Raw genomic sequence first — 15,342 nt, forward strand, 5'->3', positions numbered from 1 at the left:
TACAGCTATATTTAATATTAACTAAGACTCACAAGTCCTTTTCCACATCCGTCGTCCCAAGTTTTCTCCCATTTAATACATAGTCCCAGCCCGGATTTTTCTTCCCCATGTGCATTACCTTACATTTATCAGTGTTGAACCTCATCTGCCACTTCCCAGCCCAAACTTCCAACCTATCCAGATCCATTTGTAACAGTGCACTGTCCTCTATAGTGTTTTCCGCTTTACAGAGTTAAGTATCATCTGCAAAGATTGCAAATTTACTATTCAACTCCTCTACAAGGTCATTAATAAATATATTAAATAGAACAGGACCCAAGACTGACCCCTGTGGTACCCCACTAGTAACAGTCACCCAATCAGAATAAGTACTATTAATAACCACTGTCTGTTTCCTATCACTGAGCCAGTTACTTACCCACGTGCACACATTCTCCCCCAGCCCTATCCGTCTCATTTTATGCACCAATCTTTTACGTGACAACGCATCGAATGCTTTGGAAAAATGCAGGTGTAGTAACTTTTTTTTTATTGTTAACATTTTACAGAATTTATAATATTTATAGATTCCTTTCCTCAGTGACCTCATCCTCATTTTTCTCCCTTGTGTGGGTTTATTTTTTTATATAATGTCTCTTATTTTTATTTTTTTGCATCTATTTTGTATTATAATAATGAGTAAGATTTTGAATTTAATGACTATATTTGTCCCATAGTATGTTGTTATTTGTAGGTCATATATTATACTATGTTAATTTTACATATATACTCTTCCTTTTCTTTTTACTTAGAAAGTAAGATCTTTGTATGTACAGGCTGGTATTAGTGAGTATATTGAAAGAAAAGGCTGGGTGTGATTGGGTGTAGATGAGGGCATGGTTACGAGTGTTACAGGGGGTGTGGTAGGGGCATGATTAGGGCTATGGGCTCTAACCTCGGGTCGTTTGGAGATCTATCAATACCGCTGCACATAGGCATCGCTGCTGTCACTGACATAAAAAAATAACAATTTAAAATATCCGCCAAACAGGAGATAAAGTCCCATGTAAAGCTCCTCACTGTTATTAGCATTATGCTACAGTCCATTTATACTACTATGAGAACAATAGAAAGTCGATCCGAGAAGCTAACCTTTGCTAACAAAGCACAGGGGTGTAAGACATGATGTGCAAGATCATAGTACAGAGTACAAAACAACATGAAATTGAGAACCCCTCCCATGTTTTGTATTTTTATTTCTGCATATCATCCCTAGCAAAGATTACACTCGAGGGATGAATTTCACCCGGTAAAATTTTGGCATATTTGCAACCCCAGCCATTAGGGGTTGGATGTCTTCATCTGTTAATTGTTTTTCAGGTGATAGCCTGAAGTTCTGTAAGATCATTGTCAAGAAAATGAACAGCTCCATCTTGGCCAGACCTTCTCCAACGCACATCCTCTTCCCTAGCGACAGAAAGAAAGAAAAAAAAATGTTTTTCTGAATTATACATAGTTTATTGCATTCTACCATAAATGACATACACTGCCTCAATTTGCATACATTTTCATAACATTGCCCAGCAGGCCTCGTATGGGTTTCCGCTACAATAATTTGAGTTCTCACTGTGATGTGTGAACCTGTTAGTATGTGCTCATGCTCTCTAGTTTGGCAAGGGTTACTGATCCTAGATAGTGAGCTCAGTGAGAAGATTATTTAATCTCAGCTCAGTCTGTATTCAGGGCTGCTGAGTTTTAGTCTCACCTTGTGTGTGTGTGTGTACTTTGTGCTTGCTATGGTATCCTGTTCTGTTATGTTTTTAGCCTTGTTAAATATTCTGATACTTTGTGAACCTGGTCTGGTTTAGGCTGTCTCGTTAGTATCTTGTTATGTATTCTCTGTTGGTGTATGTTCATACCTGCTTTTATTAATCTGTTTGGTATCTGTACCGATGTTTAGATGTGTTTTGGATTTTAATTTTCCTTCAAGGCTAGTTCCTGTTCACACAGTGGTATGTCTCCTCTTGCTTGGAGTCTATTTGGATTTGGTATTAATGTCCCTCCATGATTGGAGTTTGGGTGTCTAGTGTGTTTCTTGTTCTTGGTCTGTGTTCAGACCATTGGGTCTTTGAGTGTTTTGTATCTGTTCCTATTCTAGTATTTGCATATTCTTGAGTTCTATAGTGTTCGCATTCAGGTCTTCAGTCTTACCTTGTTCATCCCCTGCATCTCTGGATGTATCTGGCTGTATATAATTCATAATTTACCATTCTTGTTCATGTTTTTTTTATATGTGCCATTTATCTAATTTTGTTTCTTAGGCTCTTGGCTGTAGCTATATTCCTGATTCTACTGTATGTTTACCTAATGTTTGTTTTGTGCTACTTTGTATTCCAGTTGTATTTTGTATTCTGGTTATTTGACTGTGTGTCCCTGACTTGTACATAATCCATTCATTATGTTGACCATGACGCTCCCTGCACTTTTCGGAAGAACTGTCACCCAGTTGTTATCCGTATCCACTATTAGAGCAGTTGAGCAATTAGGCAGGGAGAAAGGTTTAGTGTTAGCTTAGGGCTCACTCTTCCCTGCCCTACGTGATGGTTCGTGAGGGTGATTGACAATTATTTTGTGTTTCTTCTATTTGCGAATATTCACACCAACTGTTTTAAACTTCTTGTCAATCTGCTTGGGAATGTCTACAATGTTGTCCCTGACATCCTTGAACGGCTCTTTGGTCTTGGTCATGGTGGAGAGTTTGGAATCAGCTGGATTCATTGCTTTTGTGGTCAGGTGTCTTGTATACAAGTAACAAGCTGAGAATAAAAGCACTACTTTTAAGAGAGTGCGTCTAATCTAAGCTTGTTAACCTATAAAAGACACATGGGAGCCAGATAGCTTGCTAATTTATAGAGGACCATTCTGTTCAAACAAATCCACCATTAAAGGGGTTCTCCGGTGCTTAGACATCTTATCCCCTATCCAAAGAATAGGGGATAAGATGCCTGATCACGGGAGTCCCGCCACTGGGGACCCCCGTGATCTTGCACTCGGCACCCGGTTTGTAATCAGTCCCTGGAGCGTGTTAGCTCCGGGTCTGATTACGGGCGACCACAGGGCGGGCGGCGTGTGACGTCACTGCCTGCGCCACCGTGTGATGTCATGCTCCGCCCCTCAATGCAAGTCTATGGGAGGGGGCGTGACAGCTTTGGATAGGGGATAAGATGTGTAAGCGCAGGAGTACCCCTTTAAAGGTAAATTGACTGATGTATCAACCCCACTAAGCTGACTATACAAAGGGTAATTGTGGGGGATCCTGAACAAAATGATGTATTCTTTACAGAAAACCTTTCAGCTGTTCCCTATTGACTATCTGCACTTCTGACGCTTTCCCTGTCCCTGCCCTACTTATTTAAGGGGTACTCCACTGCTCAGCGTTTGGAACAACTCCGAATGCTGGAGCCAGTGCCGGGAGCTAGTGATGTCATAGCTCTGTCCCCTAGTGATGTCACACCCCGCCCCCTCAATGCAAGTCTATAGGGGGGCGTACACGCTCAGGGGACTGATTACAAACGGGGTGCCGTGTGCAAGATCACGGGGGTCCCCAGCGGCGGGATTCCCGCGATCAGGCATCTTATCCTTTGGATAGGGGATAAGATGTCTAAGCCCCGGAGAACCCGTTTAAATTATAGACCAATCATTTCTTTGTCAGTAAGCAAACCTACAAAATCAGCAGGGGGTCAAATATTTTTTTCTCTGTGACATGCCTCAAAGAAAGGGGTCACGTTTTTCTAACCTTTCTAACCCTTTAACAATACTTTTAGGTGAAACGTTTTATTATTATATAATTATTATTAGTATCATTGTCCAAAGATGATGTGGTTAGCAGTAACTTTATCATAAACCATCCCATCATGTATTAGTTTTGCTAAGAAGAAGCCATTTTATCTTTCATACCTGCAGAGAATGGCATGTAGCAGTCATTCTTCTTAAAGCATCCCTTGTCATCTAAGAAATTGTTAGGATCAAACTTAGTGGGGCAGTCAAGCTTTGTGGGGTCTTGATGAACAGTGCACAACAATGGATAGACATCGGTACCCTAGACACATGGAGATAAAAAAAAAAATTACTTTAATGGTGGCAATAGATCTCCTAGGACACAGATTCAGTAGATGTATAGTTGATGAACCCACTACAACACCTGTATAAGGACATATGTTGAAAAATGAATAGATGTCCAGCGCAGATTCCAAGCAATACGAAATAATTTATTCAGCAGTAACACGACATGATGACAGGTAGGTGACGCGTTTCAGCCACAATCTGCGGCCTTAGTCATACAACAATACATTACAAATGAATCTCTTTTATAAGGGAGAGAGGCAGGGTTCTATCCAGCAGGAAGGGTGTGCCCGGTGAGTAAAATCACCCTCAGGGTTAACCCGTTGCTGGAAGTTAACTCGCTCATCCCCCGTACAATTGTGATATAAAAACGCATGGTTTGTGTGAACACATGCTAAAAATTACAAATATTACAAACAAACCCATATTAAATGGGATTCACAATTATAAAAGGTTCTTATGTACGGATTGGATAATGGTGTCTGTAAATTTGTCATAAACCAATATTTGATGGTCACTATATAACTTATAAAAATAGCAATTTCATATGAAAGTATTTATCAAATGTATATAATGCAATAATTTGCTAAATTTTATACGACAAACACCATGTCTTAGAGAAATGGGAAGACCAATGTGAGAATACGAAATATTGAAATAGACTCATATGTGTTAGTGTTGCGAATTTATCTGGATTTTCTTCATATGAACAAGATCACATGTAGATGACAATAATTTAATCCTAAATAATTAGATAATATTCATTATATTGCACAGAGGGCATAAAGCGATATAAATTCAATTTGATTATCTGTGTGTTTTAAACATTAAATATTTTAACTACTGAATTTGTAATATATATAAAGAGTCATAATTTCAATAATGCAATATCACATCTTGTCTTTGATTCAGGCCTTGGGGGTACCTAGTTTGTAATTTTATAATCCAATAAACTTCCCTATCCAGTAGTTTTTGTTTAATATTTCCACCCCTAATTGTGTGGGCAACTTTTTCTATTCCCTGAAGGCTAAGACCGGAAAAATCCCCCTCATGGTTTTCTGCACAATGTCTGCTGACCATGGATAAATGTCTAGTTTGGAAATGGGGAATGTCAGACAGGTGTTTTCTGATCCTCGCCTTCAGGGGATTCGTGGTACACCCAACATATTGGACTTGGCATAGTTCACATGTCATTAGATACACCACGTTATTAGTGTTACAATTTATGTATCCAGACATGTTAAATGTTTCTTTTGTTGTGGTGGAGAAAAAAGTTTTACTGTTTTTCATAATTGTACAACAAATACATTTCAGGTGTCCACATTTATAATTTCCTTTCACTTTTAACCAGGTAGAATTTTTCTTATCTGTAGAACTATAAAGACTGGGAGAAATATACTGCCCAATGGTTTTTGCTTTTTTCGAAATATATTTATATCCATTTTCAAATATTTTTGTATAATGACTATCATTCGCTACCATTGGCAGATATTTTTCCACTATCTGACAGATTTGTCTAAAATTTTGGCTGTAATTAGTAGAAAAAATAAGTGGTTTTTTATGATTCTGTGATATATGTCGCTTAAGTTTTTTGTTATCTCCATATATTAGCTCGCTTCTATTTCTTTTACTGGCAATATTTTTTGCTCTTTCTAATGACCATTTTTGATATCCTCTCTGGCTTAATCTTTGCGATATATCATCCACTTCACGATCAAAGATCTCTGGAGTGGAACAATTACGTCTGGCCCTTATCATCTCCCCCACTGGGAGATTTTTAATTACGTGGGGGGGATGACAAGACCCTGCCTGTAATATAGAGTTTGCTGAAAGTTCCTTACGGTATGTGGAGGTCTCAATTTTGGCATTTATTACATCACCTCTTAATGTTAAATCCAAAAAATTAATTTCATTTTCGTGACTATGTAATGTAAATTTAAGATTGCAAGGATTATGATTTAGATATTCACCAAAGTGCTGTGTAGTCGGCATAGACGACCTCCCGATAAACAGGAGGTCGTCTATATACCGACCATACCACAAAATATGTTGACTACAACTATTGTTGTGGGAAAACAAAAACTCCTTTTTCCACCAACTCATAAAGATATTTGCTAATGAGGGCGAGAATTTTGCTCCCATGCTCGCTCCGGTGATCTGCAGAAAAAATATTCCATCAAACATAAAGAAGTTGTGTTTTAGTAAATAATCAACCACCAAAATGATAAAATCCTGCAGATCCTCGGAGTATGGAGCATATGTGGACAAAAACCATTCCAAGGCAATACATGCCTCCTTGTGTGGAATGACCGAATATAGGGCCGAGACATCAGCTGTTATCCATCTCATCCCGGGTTCCCACTTGATGTTGTCCATAGCAACCAGAACATCTCTGGTATCTTGGAGGAAACCCGGGATGAGAGGGACCAACGGCAGAAGTCTAGAATCTACCCATTCACACAATCTCTCATTGAGTGAACCAATTCCGGCAACTATAGGTCGCATTTGTGGAGGAAATGTATTCTTGTGTATTTTCGGCAGTGAATGGAAAATTGACATAATAGGGTTAGACACCTTAATATAATCACCTTCTTTTGTAGTTAGATGACCCTCACTAATGCCTCGATCCACTATATTAAAGAGGAGGTTTTTGAACTGTGGTGTTGGATTGGTCCTCAATATTCGATATGTATTGGTATCGGATAGTATCTCCATATTTAATTGCATATACAGTTTACTATCCAACACCACGATTCCACCTCCCTTATCCGCTTCGCGAATAACAATTTCCTTTGCTGACATGAGTTCTCTGAGTGCTTTTCTCTCATGTGTATTGAGATTGTGTTTAATTGGGGGGATATTTTGTAGAGGTCTTTTTCCACCAAGGCTTGAAATTGATCAAGGACCGGGGTGCGGGACATAATGGGGTAGAAGCTGGGGTTAGGGGTACAAAATACAGGTGTAATATCTTTCCTATGCGATGATAATTGTTGTATCACTCTTAAACGGGTACCCTGCCCCTAGGCATCTTATTCTTTATCCATTGAATAGGATAGAATTGGATAGAAAGTCTGATCGCGGGGGTCTGGCTGCTGGGATCCATCATGATCTCCATGCAGGCACCCCAGAGTTCTGAACATTATGTTCAGAACACTGGTTTCAGGCAGCCATGGTTGTGATGTCACGCAACACCCTTTCTGTTCATGTCTATAGGAGGGGACTTGACGGCCATCAGGCTCCCTCAAATAGAAAAATGCAAAAGATTGCAGACCTCAAGGTATATACTTATGGTAGCAGGGTTGACTAAAATATGAGTAAGATAGATAAGAAATATGAGTATTATAGATAAAAATACACACTCTATGTATACAGATATATAAAATGAGAATTATAATCGGTGTATGGTCAGTTTGTGTAGAATAGTGTGTGATAAAGATAAGATAAGACAATATTTATTAACTATATAATAAGTCCAAGCAGGGCCCTTGCTATGGGCTAGTGGTACAATTAATGTTAGCAAATATAATTGGAGAAAGAAAAATAAAATAAAACATTAAAATTCCTATTAATAGTGAAAATGTGAACCGTCCATATAATGGGACCTTATGGATAAATGTCTTGTAGTGAGGCTGGATGTGTGTTAACCAGCGTAGTGAATTCACTATAAATGATAAGTCCTTAAGATGTATCAAGTCTTTGTAACGAGTTTTTCACACGATTTGCAACAGTGATGTACAAGGAAGTTTTGTGCTTCTGCAGCACTCACCGCTCCGTCTAGATGGATTCCCCGGGTGGCAGCCCCTGGTCTGCTGGGCTCCGTGTAACAGACTGGCTCTGCTCGGCGGCTGGCTCAAAGTGTCTGTATGATGAATCCTCAGGGTTGTTGGGGACACAGTGGAGGTCCTGCTGTACGGAGGCAGCTGAGTGAGTGTGCAGGCAAAGGTTAGAGACGGGCGGCGTTTTCGTGGCAGAGAGCGCACGTCCCAGTGGTCTCTAGTTTGGGGGGTTCCAGCTATTGCAAATGTGGATGACTGATAGGTGGCTGGAAATGGATCCTGTAGATGATCGGTGCAGTTGGGTAGGTTGCTAGACGCGTTTCGGGGAGACCCCTTTCTCAATAGCTGATGTACCCCACGTTGTGCTAGTGTTTAAATAGTCTGTATAATCAGATTATTGGCGGGTGTTCGCTTTAAACTGCGGACTGGATTGTTGACACCGATGCCCGTGTCATGCGCGGCTGATCCCGGCTGCTGATCGCAGCCAGAGACCCGCCGGCAATGGCCGACGCCTGCGATCTCGGCATCTGCGGCAGTGCGCGATTTCAATGAATGATCGTATCGCCCGCAGGACTATTCAAGTGTAAAAAAAAAATGTAAAAAAATGTAAAAGTAAAAGTAAAAAAAAGTGAAAAATCCCCTCCCCCAATAAAAAAGTAAAACGTCCGTTTTTTCCTATTTTACCCCCAAAAAGCGTAAAAAATTAATTTAATAGACATATTTGGTATCGCCGCGTGCGTAAATGTCCGAACTATTAAAATAAAATGTTAATGATCCCGTACGGTGAACGGCGTGAACGTAAAAAAAAAAAATCCAAAATTGCTACTTTTTTCATACATTTTATTAAAAAAAACATTATAAAAAATGTATTCAAAGTTTTTTATATGCAAATTATAAAAAAAAAATATTTCAAAAAAAGTACAGATCATGGCGCAAAAAATGAGCCCTCATACCGCCACTTATACGGAAAAATAAAAAAGTTAGATGTCATCAAAATAAAGGGAATATAAACGTACTAATTTGGTTAAAAAGTTTGTGATTTTTTTTAAGCACAACAATAATATAAGAGTATGTTATGATGGGTATCATTTTAATCGTATTGACCCTCAGAATAAAGAACACACGTTATTTTTACCATAAATTGTACGGCGTGAAAACGAAACCTTCCAAAATTAGCAAAATTGTGTTTTTCTTTTAAATTTCCCCACAAAAATAGTGTTTTTTGGTTGCGCCATACATTTTATGATATAATGAGTGATGTCATTACAAAGGACAACTGGTCGTGCAAAAAACAAGCCCTCATACTAGTCTGTGGATGAAAATATAAAAGAGTTATGATTTTTAGAAGGCGAGGAGGAAAAAATTAAAACGTAAAAATTCAATTGTGTGAGTTCTTAAGGCCAAAATGGGCTTAAAGCCCAACTCCAAAAAGCATCTGCAGTAATAGACTGGGGAACCATCAGAGCAACTTATTATGAGAATCTACTGTACTTCTACCTCTACATCTCCCTTTTTAAATGTACTTTTGAATTATCTTTGATAAAAAAAAGTATTAGGGGAAACTAATACCGTATTTTTCGCCCTATAGGACGCACCGGTGTATAAGACGCACCCAATTTATAGGTGCAAAATCTAAAAAAAATAAAGATTTTGAACCCAATAGTGGTCTTCAACCTGCGGACCTCCAGATGTTGCAAAACTACAACTCCCAGCATGCCCGGACAGCCGTTGGCTGGGAGTTGTAGTTTACATGAACTGGTAAGCGTTAGTGATGCAGGCAACCAGCCGGAGCTCTCCCACACTATCAGCTTTTTCAGCTGCATTTCATCTTCATCTTACCTTGGGAATAGTGTATCCCTTGAAATGAACATCTTTTGTTGTTGTATGGGGAACATTTAGTGGAAGAACATCACTATATCTCTGGATCTCATGTAGTACAGCATTCATATACGGCATATTACTACGGTCATCAGTATTTGGGAATCGGTTTTCCCCAATCACACGGTCTATCTCTTCATGCAGTTTAGCTGGAAGAAATGTAATAAGAAAAAAGATGAAGTTACAAGTATAGGAGAACTAGATTTATAGAGAGAGTCCTAATAGATGGTGGAAATAGTTTACATCCATCAATTAAAGCTCCTTAGCTCAAATGTTTAATCTGTCATAATGTTTTTACTTCCCTTGTTTTCGTTACAGTACCAGAGTATTCATTTTGGGCAGAGAAGTATTTTTGGCCCTCTCAGGCTCAAGGGCCCTATTCCTCTACACTCCCTATAGTTACATGTCTTGTTATCAGAATACTTCATAAATATGCAGATAATGTAAGATTGTAAAAGATTTAATATAAGGCATATGGTGTTGCAATAATGTGGTCTCTTCCAATCATTTGTTTTCTTGCCATGTGCACTGTTTATATAACCAAATAAAAGATCACTCCAATGGTGAGGTCCCACATGCAGGGACCTCATACGACCGACATACGATTGCCTCTGGTTACCCAGCGAGTTCAGTACGTGAGCCCTATTCCAATTGATAGAGCTCATGCACATAACTTGACTGCAAGGCTTGAGTAGCGTCTCCATGTTAAACTTTGGAGAGCATGTGGGACGGTATAATTGGAGCTACATTCTGGCCCTGATTTCTCAATCACCCTGAAACCCTATCTTAATACTCACCTTGTATTTCAGGGTATCTCATAAGTATCAGGAGCCCATGTCTTAAGGTAGAGCTGACTGTTTCTGTTCCAGCAAAAAACAAGTTGAGTACGGTCATTTTCATGTTCTCCCTGTCAAAGTTAGGATTGTCCTTTTCCTGAAAACACAATGTATAGCAGTATATTTTAAAATAATACTCTATTTTGGAGCAACATTGTTTAAACTGGTACTCCGCCACCAGGCATCTTATCCCCTATCCGCGCAGCACCGGGTGTTCTGAACCATTGCTGGGTTCAGGCAGCAGTGGTAGTGCCATTACGCCAAGCCCCCTCCATTCATGTATATGGAAGGGGGCATGACAGCCGCCACACCTCCTACCATAGACATGAATGGAGGGGGCGTGGTGTGACATCACAACCACTGCCGCCAGAACCCACTGATGTCACGACCACCGCCCTTGGATAGGGGAGAAGATGCCTAGCGGCGGAGTACCCCTTTCAAGATGGACCTGCCCAAACTAGTTACTAAACTTAGGTAAATTAGTCTGATCAGCCAAACCTTACAAAATAGTACTAAATGCAATATATTTGGCTTTAAAGCATAGCAATAGAACTTAATGGAGATGTACGGTAAGTTTGGTTCATTAGAACAGTAGGATGTGTGGATGTTATGATCATTATATGGACTATGGTGATCTGTGTTTGGTTCTCTACATTATTAGTGTCATTGTCCTATACACATGTCACAATGTGCCTGTATTACATTCATGTGTATATCGGACATGGCTTGGAAATGATGAGGCACCGCTGCACTTATAAATACAGAACACTCGTAAACAGTCCATTCTTATAACCACCTGCAACAACTGGACATAAACACAGGTTCTTTGTGTACCTGTCATTTTTAAAAACTTTTTATACAGTGGAGATTATAACATTATTTTTATTATTACTACTATTATTATTATATTTGTAATTGAAAAATGTGTATTGTAGGTAAAAGAATTCTGTCTTAAAGCGATTGAGACAAAATACAGGAAGTATGGACAAGCAGGGCTCTGTGCACTGAGGACAAGCAGGGCTCTGTACACTGAGGACAAGCAGGGTTCTGTGCACTGAGGACAAGCAGGGCTCTGTACACTGAGGACAAGCAGGGCTCTGTGCACTGAGGACAAGCAGGGTTCTGTGCACTGAGGACAAGCAGGGCTCTGTGCACTGAGGACAAGCAGGGCTCTGTACACTGAGGACAAGCAGGGCTCTGTACACTGAGGACAAGCAGGGCTCTGTACACTGTGGACAAGCAGGGCTCTGTGCACTGAGGACAAGCAGGGCTCTGTGCACTGAGGACAAGCAGGGCTCTGTGCACTGAGGACAAGCAGGGCTCTGTACACTGAGGACAAGCAGGGCTCTGTACACTGAGGACAAGCAGGGTTCTGTGCACTGAGGACAAGCAGGGCTCTGTGCACTGAGGACAAGCAGGGCTCTGTGCACTGAGGACAAGCAGGGCTCTGTGCACTGAGGACAAGCAGGGCTCTGTGCACTGAGGACAAGCAGGACTCTGTGCACTGAGGACAAGCAAGGTTCTGTGCACTGAGGAAAAGCTGGGCTCTGTACACCGACGACAAGCAGGGCTCTGTGCAGTGAAGCTCTATAACATGCCCCACTCAAGCAGCAGGATGATTGACAAACAAGGAGCCTGCACAGAGCCCTGCTTTTCCTGCATTATGTAACCCATGTATATTACAAATGTAAATAGAATGTTATTATCTACAGAATATAAAAGTTTTTGCAAATGACAGGTACACTTTTAGAAATTATGCGCTGGTTAAAATGCATTCTACCACTGGTATTCTCTTCCCAATCTGTGGCATGATGACACACATTGGTGCATACCCCACTGTACTTCTATACACAAGCTGGATTTTTTTTTAACTGATCTGGACACCAAAGGGTATGCTGGGATATCATACCAAATCCCACCCCAGACATATGTATATAGGCCTCCATTAACTCCTCCCTAAGCCTAATGCAGATACCTGCTGCTGTTTGATGAGGTAGCAATCAATGAAGTCTCTGGGTGAGTTGGGATCAAGTGTCTCCTCATTCATCTTTACTCGCTCCAAGACAAAATCGGAGAGTTTATCAAAGCTTTTGTTTATTCTCTTGTGTGGTCCGGGTACATAGCTCATGATTGTTGGCAGCATTTCCAGCAACTGAGAAATAATATTTCAAAGAAATTTTAATACAGTTACTAAGAGTATAAGGCAGCCCTAAAAAAGGTTAGAAAGATAAACTATATGGACAAATGTATTGGGACACACCTCCTAATCCTTGAATTTAGGCATTTCATTGAGTCCCCTTTCTACAGGTGTATAAAATCCAGCAACCACGTCTTTTCTACCTTATTTTTTTTAAAGGCCTCCGCTAAATGAAAGAAGAGATCTGATTGGTTGCTATGGGCAACTCAACAACTTTTCCACTGGACAGGTCTTTCCTTGCTTAACTTAAAGGGGTACTCCGGCGCTTAGACATCTTATCCCCTATCCAAAGGATAGTGGATAAGATGCCTGATCGCGGGGGTCCCACCGCTGGGGACCCCCGTGATCTTGCACGCAGCACCCAAGTTAAAATCAGTCCCCGGAGCATGTTCGTTGTTGTTGTGTGGTCTAAAGAAGGCTCTAATACTACTGTGCGAGACTGGCGTATGAATTTTCGCATATGTGAAAATTTGCATATGCAAATTTCCGTGCATGCGAATTTGCCCATATGCAAATTTTCGCATATAACGCGAATATTACGAATATGCGAATTTAGCGAAGATATGATGAATATTCGTCCATATATTCGCAAAATATTGCGAATTCGAATATGGCCTATGCCGCTCAACACTACTTGTACTATGCAAAAAAAGAGAGGCAAGCTATCTCGGCACTGAAGAGGTGTGTTCTAGGGTAAGATTTGGAACAGCTCTGTGTTCACAGTGGTCAGTATGGAGGTGCTCCCGTATTGAAACCAAAACTGAAATAGCAGGTATGTAGAAAGAACGTAGCACTCACCTGATGACCGGTGCAAACATGGAGGCTTTATTCCATTATACGATACAGGACATCAAAACATCAGGACAGAGAGGACAAAAAAGCTCAGGAAGAGCATGAGGAGCGAAGGCTCCGTTTCACGGCAAAACCGCTTGGTCCTCCTGAAGTTGCAGCATGACTGTCGTCTACACAAGCGCCCATATGTCTTACTGCAGCCCAGTGGATTGCTGACCTAGTCGATTCACAATCCCACACAATGGCCAGTGTTAGAAGAAAAAACTTCTGCCAGAGTTCACCTTAAAGGGGTACTCCCGTGGAAAACTTTATTATTATTATTTTTTTAAAACAGATTTGTAAATTACGTCTATCAAAAAATCTTAATCCTTTCAGTACTTATTAGCTGCTGAATACTACAGAGGAAATGGTTTTCTTTTTGGAACACAGAGCTCTCTGCTGACATCATGACCACAGTGCTCTCTGCTGACATCTCTGTCCATTTTAGGAACTGCCCAGAGCATCATATATTTGCTATGGGGATTTTCTTCTACTCTGGACAGTTCCTAAAATGGACAGAGATGTCAGCAGAGAGCACTGTGCTCATGATGTCAGCAGAGAGCTCTGTGTTCCAAAAAGAAAACCATTTCCTCTGTAGTATTCAGCATCCAATAAGTACTGGAAGGATTAAGATTTTTTTATAGAAGTAATTTACAAATCTGTTTAACTTTCTGGCACCAGTTGATTAAAAAAAAAAAAAAAAAGTTTTCCACGGGAGTACCCCTTTAAAGCACTTTCAAGTGTCCATTCACAGCAGTGGGATATTTCTGTTATTTAGGTTCAGTCGCATCCAGTGTAAAATTTGGAGTGAATTGTCAGGATCCGGACTGGTATGCGGGGAGGACACGGATAGTGGATCCTCTGTGTCAGTGAGGCGATGGCATAGGCCGTACCAGGGGAATGGAATCTAAGGGGTTATTGGTTTTCACCACAGCCCGCCGTAAAGCGAGATGGACTTGCTGCGGCAGGTAACCCCCAGGTCGTTCCACCCGGTAGCGACTCAACCTCTCTGGCGGCTGAGACTGGCGTGGGACACAAGGACAAGACAAAGGCAAGGTCAGACATAGCAGAAGGTCAGGGCAGGTGGCAACGGTTCGTAGTCAGGGGCAACAGCAAGGGTCTGGATTCAGAGGCAATAGGCACACAATAAACGCTTTCACTGGCACAAGGCAACAAAATCCGGCGAGGATAGGAAGGGGAAGTGGGTTTATAAGTGTTTGGGAGTGATTAGGAACAGATTGGGCTAGATACCAATTAATGGTGTACTGGCCCTTTAAATCTGAGAGACCCGGCGTGCGCGCGCCCTCGAGAGCGGGACCGCGTGCGCTGGGACTGAGCAGACGGAGGACGGGGCAGGTGAACAGAACGGGATGCGACCCGCGGGCAGGCACGACCCGTCGCGCGGATCGCATCCCCGCCGGGGGAATCAGAGCAGCGCTCTCAGTCAGCGAGTCTGACCGGGGCGCTGCGAACAGGAGTCGAACACCGCAAGCGCTCCGGGGGAGGAGAGGGACCCGCAGCGCTCGGCTTTACATGAATTATTGCAGAAAGCTATGCCAGCTACTATCTGGCATAGATTGTGGTACAAATATAGTGGCAATATAAAGAGGCAACACATTTGTTATGAAGGCTATACCTTTATACATTTGGGACTTCTTGCTCTACTATACCTACAGTTAAGACTGGCAACTAAAAGGCAGTTTTTTAATGAATCACCCCACAC

At 41.1% G+C, this 15,342-nt stretch overlaps 1 protein-coding gene across 2 annotated transcripts in view; it reads right to left on the reverse strand.

Moving 5' to 3' along the window:
- Window positions 1-512: 512 nt before the first annotated feature.
- LOC130290412 (cytochrome P450 2G1-like) overlaps window positions 513-15,342 on the reverse strand; it is a 33,852-nt gene continuing 19,022 nt past the window's right edge. The window contains exons 5-9 of one of the 2 annotated variants that reach the window (XM_056538028.1): window positions 12,567-12,743; window positions 10,553-10,688; window positions 9,717-9,904; window positions 3,937-4,078; window positions 513-1,446 (exon numbers count right to left, since the gene is read on the reverse strand). In XM_056538028.1, the coding sequence (XP_056394003.1) occupies window positions 1,262-1,446; window positions 3,937-4,078; window positions 9,717-9,904; window positions 10,553-10,688; window positions 12,567-12,743 (828 nt within the window). In that variant the 3' untranslated portion in view covers window positions 513-1,261. The remainder of the gene's footprint in view (window positions 1,447-3,936; window positions 4,079-9,716; window positions 9,905-10,552; window positions 10,689-12,566; window positions 12,744-15,342) is intronic. The other variant, XM_056538029.1, reaches the window with a different exon arrangement.

The sequence above is a fragment of the Hyla sarda genome, chromosome 9 (genome assembly GCF_029499605.1).
Source record: "Hyla sarda isolate aHylSar1 chromosome 9, aHylSar1.hap1, whole genome shotgun sequence".
NCBI classification, from domain to species: Eukaryota; Metazoa; Chordata; class Amphibia; order Anura; family Hylidae; genus Hyla; species Hyla sarda.